The sequence below is a fragment of the Cetorhinus maximus genome, chromosome 10 (genome assembly GCF_964194155.1).
Source record: "Cetorhinus maximus chromosome 10, sCetMax3.hap1.1, whole genome shotgun sequence".
Taxonomy (NCBI): domain Eukaryota; kingdom Metazoa; phylum Chordata; class Chondrichthyes; order Lamniformes; family Cetorhinidae; genus Cetorhinus; species Cetorhinus maximus.
In genome coordinates this window covers 111,435,320-111,450,656 of record NC_135888.1, presented here as the reverse complement: position 1 = coordinate 111,450,656, position 15,337 = coordinate 111,435,320, and the positions used below count along the sequence as shown (strand labels likewise).

The window sequence follows — 15,337 nt, the reverse complement described above, 5'->3', positions numbered from 1 at the left end:
AATGTTTATGCACATAGCCAATGGGGCAGCTACTTATAGATTTGAAAAAAACTAAAAGACAAGTGAATGTAATCTTGTATTTATCTCAACATCTTTAATTCATTTAAACCATGGTGAAAAAGTGAAAGGTCTGGTGGAGTTTTTCAGTTTATTTGATGTCTGGAACAGTCCACATCGTACACTATGCTGCCATTGCAAATCAGCTTCAGTATCTTTCTTGCCACATTCATTTGCACTGTGCCCTTCTCCCAAGTTTATTAAAACTAGGATTTTAAAAATAATAATGTTCCATGCTATTGCCATGGAGTTGCTCTCATTGCACTCCTGTCTCTTTAACAGTTCTGACTAATTATCTGAGAAAATATATCATGATAATATGGCAGTTTAAACAAATGCAAATCATGTCTGAATTATTTTTCATGCCAGTGAGGAAGAATTTATTGTGCTCAAAGTATACAAAATGTTAATTCCTGCCCACTACTCTCCACATATTCAGTTCTGAAGGAGATTGCACGAAGAGTTATAATATACAACTTCATTACAACTCCTACTTAAAGATATGTAGATATTAAGGAATATCCCTAGCCCACAAAAGCATTTTACCTATCCAAGCACAAACTAAGTGACAGTATTCCTCTTTGAAGCCAATATCATGAACTGTGACATGTCACTGCATCAATAAAATGGATGTTTTATTATGTTTATATTGAGCCCCACTTTTATCTATAGGTGTTGCAGGGTCAACACAAGTGGTGACAGGGGCAGAGGAAAGAAAGAAGCTGAAAATGTGAAAGTTTAGACTGCACTGTTTGCAAATAAGTTTTCTGATTAATCCATGTCCAATATACACTCAATAATATTGTTGTTACAAATAATAATAATCCATGATAACACTGACTCCTCTCTGTTTTCCTTCCAGCTTGAAGATATCAAGGCTAGAAGTAAACAACCTCATGCAATTATTCACTTGTTTAAAACTGGTAATATCCGAACCGTCACGATCATTAACTTTGTAGTTTGGTGAGTATTTCATCGAATCACAGGTTAGTATAGAAGAGAAGGCCATTCAGCCCATCACCTCTGCACTGATTATTTACAAGAACAATCCAGTTAGTCCCACTCTCCTGCTCTTACCCCCACCCCCCACCCTTGCAAGTTTTCCTCCTTCAAGTATTCATCAAATTCTTTTTTAAAAGTTACTGGTTAATTTGTATCCACCATTCTACCAGGCAGTGCATTCCAAATTCTTACCACTCATTGCATAAAAAAGCTTTTCCCCAGAACATCTCAGATTATTTAGCCAATCATTTTAAATCTGTGCCTCCTGGTTATTGACACTTCAGATATTGGAAACATTTATGTTTTACTTATTCTGTCTAAACCCGTCATGATTTTAATAATCTGAATCAAGTCTCCTCTTAACCTTCTTTGCTCAAAGAAGAATAGTGCCAACTTCTCCACTTTATCCATTAACTGTAAATCCCTCAACCCCGGAAATATTCAAGTAAGTCTTTTTTGTATCCTGCCCAAAGCCTTAACTGAGCTACAGCATTGGGGTCCCACTTCTGCATCTCCCAACAAACTGGATCGAGCAGGTGAGTGCGATCACAAATCTTCATCATTTAATGCGACTCTGCCGAGGAACAGAATGGAACCTTTTACAACTGGCTATAGAGGCTACAGAGAAATTTTGGCCTGAACCTTGCGCTTCTCAGGCGTGTGCATTCGGCAGACCCGGAAGCAGACGCGATATGCGCCTCCGACCACAATCACTGCCACCCCCCAACTGCGATTTCATGTTGGCTGGCCAATTAACTGGCAGCCAGCAAGAAACGCGCATTGAGAAAGACTCAGCGCTGCCGGGAGGTGTGGGAAGAGGGCGGGCACCGAGAAAAGTAGGGGTGCGGGTGGGCACACCCTGAAGGCTGAGAGCTGCTGTGGGGAGCTGCAGTACTGTAAAAATGAAATGAGGTTAATAAACTGATGCAAACTGTGTCAAAACTGCAAATTCAAGCACCTGACAGCAGACTACATAACACCTCATCCCTCAAACGTCGTCTTTTATTTAACCCCAGACATTTCAACCCGCCCTGTATGGAGTTTGTAGTGAAAACGTGAAGGCCACCTGGTTGATTGGCCCATCTGTCAACCATAAAAGTGGACGGGCCACGTAAAATTGCTAACAATTGGCTCCGTAATGGGTTTAATTGCCCGCTTAATTGTTGGCAGCAGTGCTTCTGACTCCTGCATGTGTCCGCCAACTACAATGTTGTGCGTGAATGTAGTGATGTCTGAACACGCGCCTGACGTCTTCCCATGAGATTCCACGTGATTCTGGGTCAGGTGCGTGCCCGCACATTGAACATAAAATTCTGGCCTTTCTTTCCAACAGTCATGAGGAGCAAGCCTGCCTTGCAAACTAAGCAGGTATGGTTGGAAGTGGCTGAGGAGGTGAACAGCAGGAGTATGGTCCTTAATCGGTTCAATTACATCATCGGGTAGGAAAGGTGAGTGGCATGCCAAATTCAAGTGCCGAACACCCCGGTCACCCAGCTTTATCCTTCATAGCACTCCTCAGACTAATACAACTTGCAGACCCATCCATTACTCTATCTCAAGGCACCTCCTCACATTAACAGCCACCACTGAGACTCACCTTCATCTGGCTGCATTCTCATGCCTATTTCTCACAGTCACCCACCTCAAATGTTGTCATTCCACCTTCTCAAAACACTCCATTCCTCACACTCATGTGTCTTCTTCCTTCTTTCATTGCAGAATAGAGTGTTGAACACCGGAGACACTGAGAATTTGAGGTGGCCCCCCCAGTCACCGCCATTCTGGCCACTGCAGAGGACGATGCACTGAAAATAACCAGAGTTTTGGAATGCATGACAAATGGCGATGGAAAAATGGGGTTTCCCAGCCACCTGGCGAAAGAATTAGATATCACACAGCTACATGGCACCCAGTACTCACCCTGATGTCAGCAGTCACTGAAATATGATGATCTGCACAATGTTGAAATCAATGCTAATTTCTGTCTTTCATCTTCCACAGGTCCTTCAAGCATCACTCAAGAGCTGGTGACAGACAAGGAGAAAGACTCCTCAGAAGATGTTGCACACTCTGAGGAAGCACAATCACAAGACTCAGGTGTATCCCTCACCAAATCAGATGCATATAAATAGTTGGGTTGTTACATAGTGAGACACACATCACAGGTGGGCACGAGTAGGTGACAGGGATAGCAGTGGAAATTCCTACTGAAGTGTGCAGGATCCCCCAAACTCTGCTCAATGGATGCAGATGCTGAACCTCAGAGACCATTGAAGAGGCGGACTTATGTCTCTGAGTCAGAAGGTTGTAGATTCAAGTGCCACAAAAATTACACAAACCTTTAGGCTGACACTATTGTGAAATAGTGAAGATGTGGTACACAGTCATCTCCTTCATCTTTTGGAACAGACATAAAACAGAGGTTTCTTCTGGCCTCTCAGTTGGATATAAAAGATCTCATGGCTCTGTTTTGAATTAGACCAGCGGAGATATTCTGGTTCCTTGGCCAATATTTATCCCTCAGTCAACATCACAAAACAGATTATCTGGCAATTAACACTTTACTGTTTGTAGGAGCTTGCTGTGTGCTAATTGGCTGACCCGTTTCCTACATTACAACTGTGATTACACTTCAAAACATTTAGTTAGCTGTAAAGTTATTTGAGAAATCCTGAACTTAATGGAGTATATAACCTATTTAGCTGCAAATATGTTTTTCATATTCTGGAGCAATAGCAGAAAATGTGCAAGGTTCTGCCAGCATTTGCAAAGGCAGTGTGCACATTTTTTATTATTCGTTCATAGGATGTGGGGATGACTGGCTAGGCCAACAATTATTGCCCATCCCTTGTTGCCCTTAAAAGGTGGTGGTGAGCCTCCTTCTTGAACTGCTGCAGTCCATGTGGTGTAGGTACACCCACAGTGCTGTTAGGAAGGGAGTTCCAGGGTTTTGACCCAACGACAGTGAAGGAACGGCGATATATTTCCAAGTCAGGATAGTGTGTGACATGGAGGGAAACTTGCAGATGGTAGTGTTCCCATACATCTGCTGCCCCTGACTTTCTAGGCGGCAGAGGTTGTGAGTTTGGAAGATGCTGTAGAAGGAGTTTTGGTGAGTTGCTGCAGTGTGTCTTGTAGATGGTACACACTGCTGCCACTGTGCATCGGTGGTGGAGAGACTGAATGTTGAAAATGGTGGATGGGGTGTCAATCAATCCTGCTGCTTTGTCCTTTATATGTGGAGATTTTTCAGTTTTGTGGGAGCTGCACTTATCCAGACAAGCAGAGAGTATTCTATCACACTCTTGACTTGTGTCTTGTAGGTGGTGGACAGGATGGTGGACAGGTTTTGTGGAGTCAGAAGGTGAGTTACTTGCCTCTTGTAGAGACATATAACTTGGAGAGAGATTGGAGGAGTCCATCACCACACATGAGGCACAGATGCCTCCTTCCATGGAAAGAATGAGCACCTGCATGAAGCATTAAACGTGGCTGGCAATCAAATATCTATTTGCTCTCACCAACATCCTCCATACTCAATCCATCAGCCTAAATGGAATGGAGGAAAGGATCCCATTGGCCATTCAATGCCTCATTAAATTGCAGAAAAATGCTCTCCAGCTCTTGCTTGCAGGGAGGTGCTGGTGGGCCATGAGAGGGCAAATGGAGAAGTGCACATTCAGTTCATGTTCTCTACCCTAGTCTCCCTCTCATTCAGAGCCTCACTGCCTCCTGATGGCTGACTCTACCCCTGCAGGTGGGGCAGTCGTTGGTGGAGCCCTTATGGACTCAAAAATCCAGAGGACATTGACCGCTGAGCAGTCAGAGCAGGGAAATGGATATCTTACCTCTTGCTCTACTGAAACAAAAGGTGTAACAATAAGGGCAAGTAATACAAACATATGAATTAGAAGCAGAGTAGGCCACTCAGCCTTTCGAGCCTGCTCTGCCATTCAATAAGATCATGACTGTTCTGATTGTGACCTCAACTCCGCATTCCTGCCTACCCCTGATAACCTTTCACCTCCTTGCTTGTCAAGAATCTACCTAGCTATGCCTTAAAAATATTCTAAGATTCTGCTTCTACTGCCTTTTGAGGAAGAGAGTTTCAAAGTCTTAAGGCCCTCTGAGAGAAGAAAAATCTTCTCGTCCCTGTCTTAAATGATCGAACCCATTTTTTAAAAACAGTGACCCCTAGTTCTAGATTCTCCCACAAGAGGAAATATCCTTTCCACATCCACCCTGTCAAGACCCGCCAAGATCTTATTTGTTTCACTCAAGTCACCTCTTTCTTTTCTATGCTCCAGCAGATACAAGCCTAGCCTTGGTACCAAGCCTTGGTATTCTTGTGGATGCCCTGGTGAGTGCAAGATGTAAAGCTTTGGCATGTGTCTTTTTTTCAGTGATGCACAAGATCTGTACTACCAAATGACTAGAGTAAATACCCTTTATCTTCATTTTCATATTAGGAGGAATCTGGATGCCCTCGTGCATGAATTGCGATACAAGTTCCAACCTTTCCTTATAAGACAACCCTCCAATTCCAGGTATTAGTCTAGTAACTTTCTCTGGATTGCTTCCAATGCATTTACATCCTTCCTTAAATAAGAAGACCAATACTGTACACAGTACTCCAGATGTTGTCTCACCAATGCCCTGTATGACTGAAGCATACCCTCCTTACTTTTCTATTCAACTCCCCTTCCAGTAAACAATAACATTCTACTAGTTTTCCTAACTACTTGCTGTACCTGCATACTAACCTGTCGCAATTCATGCACTAGGACACCCAGATTCCTCCTAATGGGAAAATGAAGATAAAGAATGTACACTCTAGTCATTTGGTAGTACAGATCTTGAATATCATTGAAAAAATGACACATGTCAAAGCTCTACATCTTACACTCATCAGGACATTCACAAGAATACCTAATGTAAAGGGAGCAACAATTTATACTTCATGAGAAGAGAGTGCTGATTGGTTGGCAAGTGGACACTGATTGGTAGAGGCATTGCCATGGAGAATACACCAGTTAACCTATGACTGACAGTTAAATGCCAAGCTTTGTTTAAATTCAAACCAGGCAGGTTGACCCTGATTGGTCACAGCACAGGGAATGAACCAGAGAATAGCTGTTGATTATTTTGTTCAGGTGGAACAGGCACAATCTATGCGCATGTTCTTTCTGTCTGCAAAGAACAGGGCTCTGTGTATTAATATTTGTAGCTTCCAGCAGGCGTAAGTTTGCCACACTGTGAGTCTGACTGAAAATTAGTTGTCAGCGTAATTCTTAGCACACTCGGGATCATTTACCAAATGTTGTCCAATCGGGGAATCACATCTAATGTTAGACACTATATTTTGGGTTTTTTGAGCATGTGCTGATTGGGTACAGTCAGTACCTTGTCTGTTGAAAACAGTCAAAGGGACATGCTGTTTGCTAGGATCCGTCAGTCTTTGGGACGTACAATCTACATATCTAGCATCACACTGGCACTGAAATTCATATATCACATTATTAATTTGTTTGATAGGCAGAACATCTTTTTGGTCTGATGGTAGCATCCTGTCACTGGCAAACATCACTCATGTTGCTACTGCATAAGGCAGCATCAAACAGCTAGCTTCACCTGTTGCTCACATCCCTGATACTGTGGAAGATACCCTTCCACAGTAATCTGAGGTAGGCTGGGCACTTTTCAGGACCAAAAGTGGCGGCCTTAGCCTCATTCATGTGTTTGTGCGATATACAGCAAGGAATGATCTGATCAGGGTAGCCATTACCTTGCAGGATGGCTTAGATATGCCCTATTTCAGCATCAAGCTTGCACGGTGAAGAAATGGCTTGGGCCCTATTTATGACGTTGCCAATAGGTCAATTTTATAGCATGTGGTACTGAATTTAAACCGAGCTTGGCAGTTAACTTTCAGTCATCAGTTAACTGGTGGCAATCCTCTTGGCAACGCCTCTATCAATCAGAGTCCACTTGCCAACCAATTAGCACTCTTCTCACAAAGTATAAATTATAGTTCCTTTTACATTTGATATACTTGCGAATGTCCTGATGAATGCATGATGAAAGTCTTCAACATGTCCCTTTTCAGCAATACTCAATGTTCAATCTCATAAGGGAAGTCACTTGTACATTTAACATTTTGTGAAAGGTCATTTTTGTTGACAATGTTTATGCTGCTGAAACTTTAAGCTCCATTGTCCAATCATCCCTTGTTGCCTGCCAAATGGTCTTCAGCCTTGAGGAAAATGTATGAAAAAAGTAGAAAGAAGTAATGGGTGTCAGTAAAAGGGATAGATTTTTGTCTGTTGGATTGCTTTGTACTGGGGATTTGGGGTGGGTACAGAGGGTTTTGCATTGGTGGTCAGATGGCTGCACTGCCTTAGATCAGCTGAAACGTGCCTGATGAGTCTGCCCCATGCATCCACGTCAGCTAAGTTTGCAGTTCTAGGTACCCAGCTGGCTAGATCAAGTTTGATCCTCCTGCTATTCCCATGGCTCATCCTGTTCCTCCTCTCCCTCAGAAGATGCAATGCATTCATCACCTTCCTCCTTCAGCAGCTCCAGTCCTTGTTCCTGCCCTGGATTACGAAAGGTGCAGCAGACCACTATCAGCACGCTACGGCAGCTTCTATTTCTTATGTTCTTGTATTCCCATTCTGGGTTCCTCATCCCGGAGCTGTCCTTGTAAATCTTTTCTACACCCTCCCCAATGGCTTCACAACCTTCTTAAATGTGGTGCCCAGAATTGGACACAATACTCCAGTTGAGACCGAAACATAGTTTTATGCAGGTTCACCATAATTTTGCTTTTGTGATCTATGCCTCTGTTTATAAAGCCCAGATCCCATGTGTCTTATTTACCACTTTCTCAACCTGCCTTGCCACCCTCAACAGTTCATGTATGTACACTCCCCAGGTCCCTCTGCTTTTAAAAAAATTTTATCTTGAACGTTATCTTACCTCCCCTCATCCTTCTGACATACGAACATGCGAGTTAGGAGCAAGAGTAGGCCACTTGGCCCCTCAAGCCTGCTCTGCCATTCAATAAGATCATGACTTATCTGATTGTAACCTCAACCCCACATTCCTGCCTATCCCCAATAACCTTTCAATCTCTTATTAATCAAAAATCTATCTATCTGATGATTGGTAACTTGCCTCTGATTGGTAGAGGTGTTGCTTTGGAGAATGCACCAGTGATCACCACTGCTGCACCGTCAATTCACCATTATTGGTGCATTCTCCATGGCAGCACCTCCACCAGTCAGAGTCCACTTGCCAACCAACCAGCACTCTCTTCTCATGCAGCATAAATTGCTGTTTTCCCCATAAATTGGTATTCTTGCAACGTGTCCTGATGAGTACAAGATGAAAAGCTTTGACATGTCTCTTTTTTCAGCAATATTCAAGATGTTAATAGCAGATCTGTCTGTCCCACAAGGGTTCAATGTTACAATTACCATAATTCAGTTAAATGCGAAAGGTGACAAGTTCCAACCTACTTCCTAACAAACCTGCATTTTTGATGTTTTAACCTCCCACAAGCACCAAAATCTGCCAAAACTGCCAGATTAAAACTTCCCCCTATACCTCCATTTATAAAGCCCAGAACCTAATTTCTTTAATTAAATGCTTTATTAATCTTTCCTGACACCTTCAAAGATTTGTGCAAAAACACCCCCAGGCCTCTCTGTTCTTCCACCCCCACCCCCTTTTAAAATTGTATCATTTAGCTTCTATTATCTCGCTTCATTCCTCCTACTAAAATGTATCACACACTTTTCAGAAGTGTGTTGAAAAACTGTCCACTTGCCTGGATGAGTGCAGCTCCAAAGCTCTCAAGAAGCTTGGTACCATCCAGGACAAAACAGCCCGCTCGATTGACACACCATCCACCACCTCAAACATTTTCTTGTTCCACCACCGATGCACAGTAGCAGCAGTGTGTACCATCTACAAGATGTACTGCAGCAACTCACCAAGGCTCCTTCGACAGCACCTTCCAAGCCCGTGATGTCTACCAACTGGAAGAGCAAGGACAGTAGGTGCATGAGAATGCCCACCACCTGCAAGTCCCACTCCAAACCGCACACTGTCCTGACTTGGAACTATAACGCTGTTCCTTCACTGTTGCTGCATCAAACTTTAAGGGGGATTGGCGTAGTGGTAATGTCACTGGACTAGTAATCCAATAAGCCCAATAATTGATCTGGAGGAACGGGTTCAAATCCCATCACAGCAGCTGGTGGAATTTGAATTCAGTTAATAAATCTGGAATATAAAGTTAGTCTCAGTAATGGTGACCATGACAACTACCGTCAATTGTTGCAAAAATCCATCTAGTTCACTAATGCCCTTTAGGGAAGGAAATCTGCCACCCCTACCTGGTCTGGCCTACATGAGACTCCACACCCACAGCAATGTGGTTGACTCCTAACTGCCCTCTGAAATGGCCTAGCAAGCCACTCAGTTCAAGGGCAATTAGAGATAGGCAATAAATTGCTGGCCTAGCCAGTGATGGCCACATCCCGTGAAAATAATAAAACAAATTGATACAGTGTCCAAGTTTCACTGCAGTTTGGCTAGCAGCTCCCCCCAGCCTTGTCCCCATGGGGTCTCCTGACGAGGAGGAAGGGGCTCCCTATGGGATCATTCAGTGGGCTGTCAGAGTGCACATGCCTGTGGTGATCCATTGAGGTATGGTAGCATATAGGGTATGGTGTATATGTTACCAGGCTAGTAACCAGGGAGGCCTGGATTAATGATCCAGGTACGTAAGTTCAAACCCTACCATAGCAGTGGACCTGCATGAGAAGGGCAGCGGCAGCAGGAGATAAAAACTGGCGGCAGAGAGCCCCTTCAACCTGTTTCTACCTGTCAGAGCTGAAGTGTGATGTCACAGGAAAACAGGTTGGTGATTGGTGGGTATCCCTTCTGTGACTCTTTCGATTGGCCAAGTGGCTTAAATCAGCAGACATTATTACAGCTGAAGAGTACAGTTAAGGAATTCACTTTTAAAATATTTAACATCCAAACTAATTAATTAAGTAGAATAGAGTTAGCTGGGCAGGTGAAGTGTTGCAGTTGTAGTATGTGGGAGCTGGTGGATGCAGGTGCAACCATGGTGACCACATCTGCAGCAAGTGTTGGCTCAGAGTTTATGAGCTGGAGTCCGAGCCGCAGACACTGCAACACATCAGGGAGGTGGAGAGTTACCTGGACACTCTGTTTCAGATCCCTTAGATTAATTACATCAAATTTGGACTATGGTCAGGGACAGGAGGGTGTGACTGTGAGTGAGGCAGGTATGAGATCCAGAATTTAGCTTTGGGGGAACCTTAGCCAGTGCCCTTGTCCAATAGGTACAAGGCTTTTGCTCCCAGTGTGAACAAGGACACAGACCGTAGGGAGGATGAGTGAACTGACCACAGCACCGTGGTACAGAACCCCATTCAAGTGGGGGGAGAAAAGAGAAATGTAGTAGTAATAGGGGATAGTATAGTTAGGGGAATAGATACTGTTCTCTGTAGCAAAAACAGAGAGTCCTAAAGGCTGTCTACCTGGTGCCAAGGTTAAGGACATCTCTTCTGGGCTGGAGATGAACTTGGAGTAGGAGGGAAAGGATCCAGTTGTTGTGGTCCACGTAGGTACCAATGTCATAGGTAGGACTAGGAAAGAGGTTCTGATGAGGGACTACAAGCAGTTTGGTGCCAAATTAAAAAGCAGAACCACAAAGGTAATAATCTCAGGATTACTACCTGAGCCATATGCAAATTGGCATAGGGTGAATAAGATTAGAGAGGTAAATGTGTGGTTCAAAGATTGGTGTGGGAGAAATGGGTTCCGATTCATGGGGCACTGGCACTAGTACTGGGGAAGGAGAGAGCTATTCCGTTGAGACAGGCTTCATTTGAACCATGCTGGGACCAGTGTCCTGGCGAATCATATAACTAGGGTTGTAGATAGAACTTTAAACTAATTAGTTGAGGGGAGGATTCAATTGAAGGGAAGTTTTAAAAATCAAAAAGAAACAAGAGCGCAGAGGTGCAGGGTAGTGAAGAGGTGAACAATAATCCAAGTGTGACAGCAAGAGGCAGAAAATATAAGCAGAAGAGTGCAGCAGAAATTAGGACAGAATGAGGTTAAGGCTCTTTATCTGAGTGCACGCAGCATTTGTGACAAGATAGGTGAGTTGACGGCACAAATAGAAATAAATGAATAAGACTTGATAGATATTACTGGGATTTGTTTGCAGGGTGATCAAGACTGGGAATTAAATATTCAAGGGTATTTGACATTCTGTAAAAAATAGGCAAAAAGGAAAATTAGATGGGATAGCTTTGTTAATAAAGGAAGGTATTAGTGCGGTGGTGAGTAATGAGATAGGTACAATAGATCGCGATGTGGAATCAGTTTGGGTGGAAATAAGGAATAGTAAGGGGAAGAAGTCACAGATGGGGGTCTTCTATAGGCTCCTGAAGATTTGCCTCACTGTCAGACAAAGTATAAATTGGGAAATAATGGAGGTGTGTAAGGAGGGCGCTACAATTGTCATGGGTGAATTTAATCTGCATCTTGACTGGACAAATCAGATTGGCAGGGGTAACATGAAGATGAATTTGTAGAGTGCATCAGGGATCATTTCTTAGAGCAATACATTGCAGAACCTACCCAGGACAGGCTATTTTAGATCTAGTAATGTGTAATGAGGTGGGACTGTTAAGAGATCCCATAGTTAAGGATCCTCTAGCGGGTAGCAACCACAATAATGTAGAATTTCAAATTCAGTTTGAGGCCGAGCAACTCGGGTCTCAAACCAGTGTCCTGAACTTAAATAAGGGAAAATTACAGAGGCATGAAGAAAGAGTTGTCTAAAGTAGGCTGGGAAAATAGACTAAGGGGAAGGTCAGTGGATGAGCAGTGGCAGACATTTAAGCAGATGCTTCATAATGCTCAGCAAAAATATATCCCGGCCAAAAAGAAGGGCTCGATGAGAAGGATGAACCACCCATGGTTAACAAAGGTGGTCAGGAGAGCATCCAATCAAACGCTAAGGCATACAAACTTGTCGTAGGCCAGAGCATTGGGAGTATTTTAGGAACCAGCAGCAGATGACTAAAAAGCTAATTAAGAGGGAGAAAATTGATTTTAAAGTAAATTGGCAAGAAATATTAAAAAAACACAGCAAGAATTCCTATGGGCATATAAAAAGAGAGTGGCTAAAGTGAGCGTGGGACCCTTGGAGGATGTGACTGGAGAATTGATAACGGGGAACGGACAAATGGCAGATAATTTAAACCAATATTTTGCATTGGTCTTCACGGTGGAGGACACTATAAACACCTCAAAGATATCAAATAAATAAGGAGCCAATGGAAGGAAAGATCTTGTAACAGTCTTTATCACAAGAGACAAAGTATTTGACAAACTAATGTGACTAAAGGCAGACCTGATAGCCTGCATCCACGGGTTTTGAAGGAAGTGGTTGCAGAGATAGTGGAGGCATTGGTCAAAATATTCCAGAATTCATTGGATTCTAGGAGGCTCCCAATGGATTGGAAAACTGCTAATATGACGCCCCTGTTCAAGAAGGGAGGGAGACAAAAAGTAGGAAACTATAGGCCAATCAGCCTAACATCTATCGTTGGGAAAATGCTGAAGTCCATTATTAAGGAAGAAATTGCAGAAAAGCTTAACGCAATCAAACAGAGTCAACATGGTTTTGTGAAAGGGAAATCAAGTTTGACAAATTTGCTAGAGTTCTTTGAGGTTATATAAAGCAGCGTTGATAAAGGGGAACCAGTAGATGTAGTGTATTTGGATTTCCAGAAGGCATTAGATAAGGTACCACATAAAAGGTTATTGCACAAGATAGGAGCTCATGGTATTGGGGGTAATGTATTAGCATGAATTGAGGATTGGTTAGCACACACAAGACAGAGTCTGGATTAATGGGTCTTTTTCAGTTTGGAAAGACGTAACTAGTGGAGTGCCACAAGGATCAGTCCTAGAGCTTCAATTATTTACCATCCATGTTAATGACTTGGAGGAGGGGGCAGGGTGCAATGTATCCAAATTTTCTGATGATACATAAATAGGTGGGAGGGCATGTTGTGATGAGGACATAAGGAATCTGCAAGGGGATATAAATAAGTTGAGTGAATGGGCAAAAACTTGGCAGATGGAGTTTAATGTAGGAAAGTGTGTGGTCATGCACTTTGGTAGGAAGAGTCAAAAGGCAGACTATTATTTAAATGGAGAGAGACTCCAAAAAAGTGCAGCACAGAGGGACCTGGGTGTTATTGTGCATGAAACACAAAAAGTTAGCATGCAGGTGTAGCAAGTAATTTAGAAGGCAAACGGAATTTTGGCCTGTATTGCTAGGGGGTTGGAATTTAAAAATAAGGAAGTCTTGTTACAACTGTACAGGGTGTTGGTGAGCCCACACTTGGAGTACTGTGTACAGTTTTGGTCCCTGTATTTAAGAGAGGATATACTGGCATTGGAGGCAGTTCAGAAGAGATTCACTAGGCTGATTCATAGGATGAAGGGGTTGATTTATCAAGAACAGCTAAACAGGTTAGGCCTTTATTCATTTGAGTTTAGACGAATGAGGGGTGATCTTATTGAAACATACAAGATTCTGAGGGGGCTTAACAGGGTAGATGTTGAGATGATGTTTCCACTAGTGGGGGAGTCTCAGACTAGGGGACATAGTTACAGAATAAGGGGACACTCATTTAAAACTGAGATGCAAAAGAATTTCTTCTCTAGTGTATGTCTGGAATTCTCTACCCCAGAGAGTTGTGGAGGCTAGATCACTGAAAGTATTTAAAGAGGAGGTAGATAGATTTTTGAAATATCGAGGAGTTGAGGGCTATGAGGAGCTGGAATGAAAGAGGAGTTGTGGCCTGGAGCAGATCAGCCATGATCTTATTGAATGGTAGGGCAGGCTTGGGGGGCCAAATGGCCTACTTCTGCTCCTATTTCTTATGTTAAATAAAAATCTTGAATAAGAAACTAGGGCGAAATATTACAATCCCCCACTGGCAAGTTTGAAGTTGGGGGTGGGGTGGGGACTCTTAAAATGCAGTGTGTGGTCTGTCCACTGCTTATCTGCCTGCCCGAACCAGTCTCTCATTTTGGGGTGTGGGTGTGGGGGAGCGGGGTGGTGGTGGAGGCGTCGGGTAGCCTGCCTGCCCTTGGGCCTAGCGAGACCCTTAAGTGGCCACTAAGTGGTCATTTAAGGCCCCCATCATACCACCTTCACTTCTCACATTCCTATTCTCTCTGCATCCACTGGATGGATCGTTGACAGCTGGTATGCTATGAGAAATCCAGTGGAACAATGAGAAAATACTGAATGGGACCTCTGAGGGTGCAAGTCTGGATCATGGTTTGGGTCCTCTGTACGGGAAAGAACATTTTCAGGAACTTTTGTTCCCTTGCAAAGACCTGCCTGTCTCCTCCAACCCCCCCCACCCCGCCCAAGACCCAGCAGTCTGTCTCATAGTCTGCAGCTTCCAGTGCAAATGGGTATCCTAGATGAGATTTCTTGCGAAGGAAAGAGCCTCCCCTGGCCACACAAACGCTCAATGGATTTTCACACCATGTCTCCTTTACAAAAAACATGACATACTATTTTTTTCTTTCGTTTTGTAATTATTTCAGAGTTTATATTAAATACAAGAAATATGTAAAGTAACATTAAGAGAGTAACCTAAACAGTCCTACAGAAAAGTAGAATTTCAGAACATTACAATTGAAGAGAGAAGATAACACTGTATATCAAAACACATCGAAATGAAAATATAGCACCAAACAAATGTAAATGCTTCAATAAATATAAATAAAAGTAAAATAAATTATATTTGTAGCATTGATGGTAGGAGGGAAGGAATTCACTTGCCCAGTCTCTCAGCAGCTGGATGGATACATTGGCAGCCGATACATTGTGTTACTCCTTGAGCTGGTGGAAGGATAAAAAAATGGAATAGAATCATATATACAGGTCATGTGTATACAGTGTTTGATTTTCCAAGAAAATACTTGTTTCTCAATGCAGAAGGGAGTAAATTTAGAAGGTTAATTGCCTGCAGGAAATGCTCCTGTTCACCTTCTAACATTTGACAATAATAGAGTATGGAGAGCAGATCTGCTGCCTGCCCACTTGGTGGCAAATGAGAGCACAAATGAGAGAGAAAGAAAATTTTAGTAGACCAAAATGGAAAAAGGGTGATGGGAATGAAAGTTTTAAAAA

The 15,337-nt window shown here is 43.0% G+C and overlaps 1 protein-coding gene across 1 annotated transcript in view; it reads left to right on the top strand.

Moving 5' to 3' along the window:
- The window catches only part of LOC144685284 (organic cation/carnitine transporter 2-like), an 87,953-nt gene that overhangs the window by 47,683 nt on the left and 24,933 nt on the right, over positions 1 to 15,337 (top strand). Inside the window, exon 6 of the mRNA XM_078549704.1 lies at positions 920 to 1,020. Coding sequence (XP_078405830.1) covers positions 920 to 1,020 — 101 coding nt within the window. The remainder of the gene's footprint in view (positions 1 to 919; positions 1,021 to 15,337) is intronic.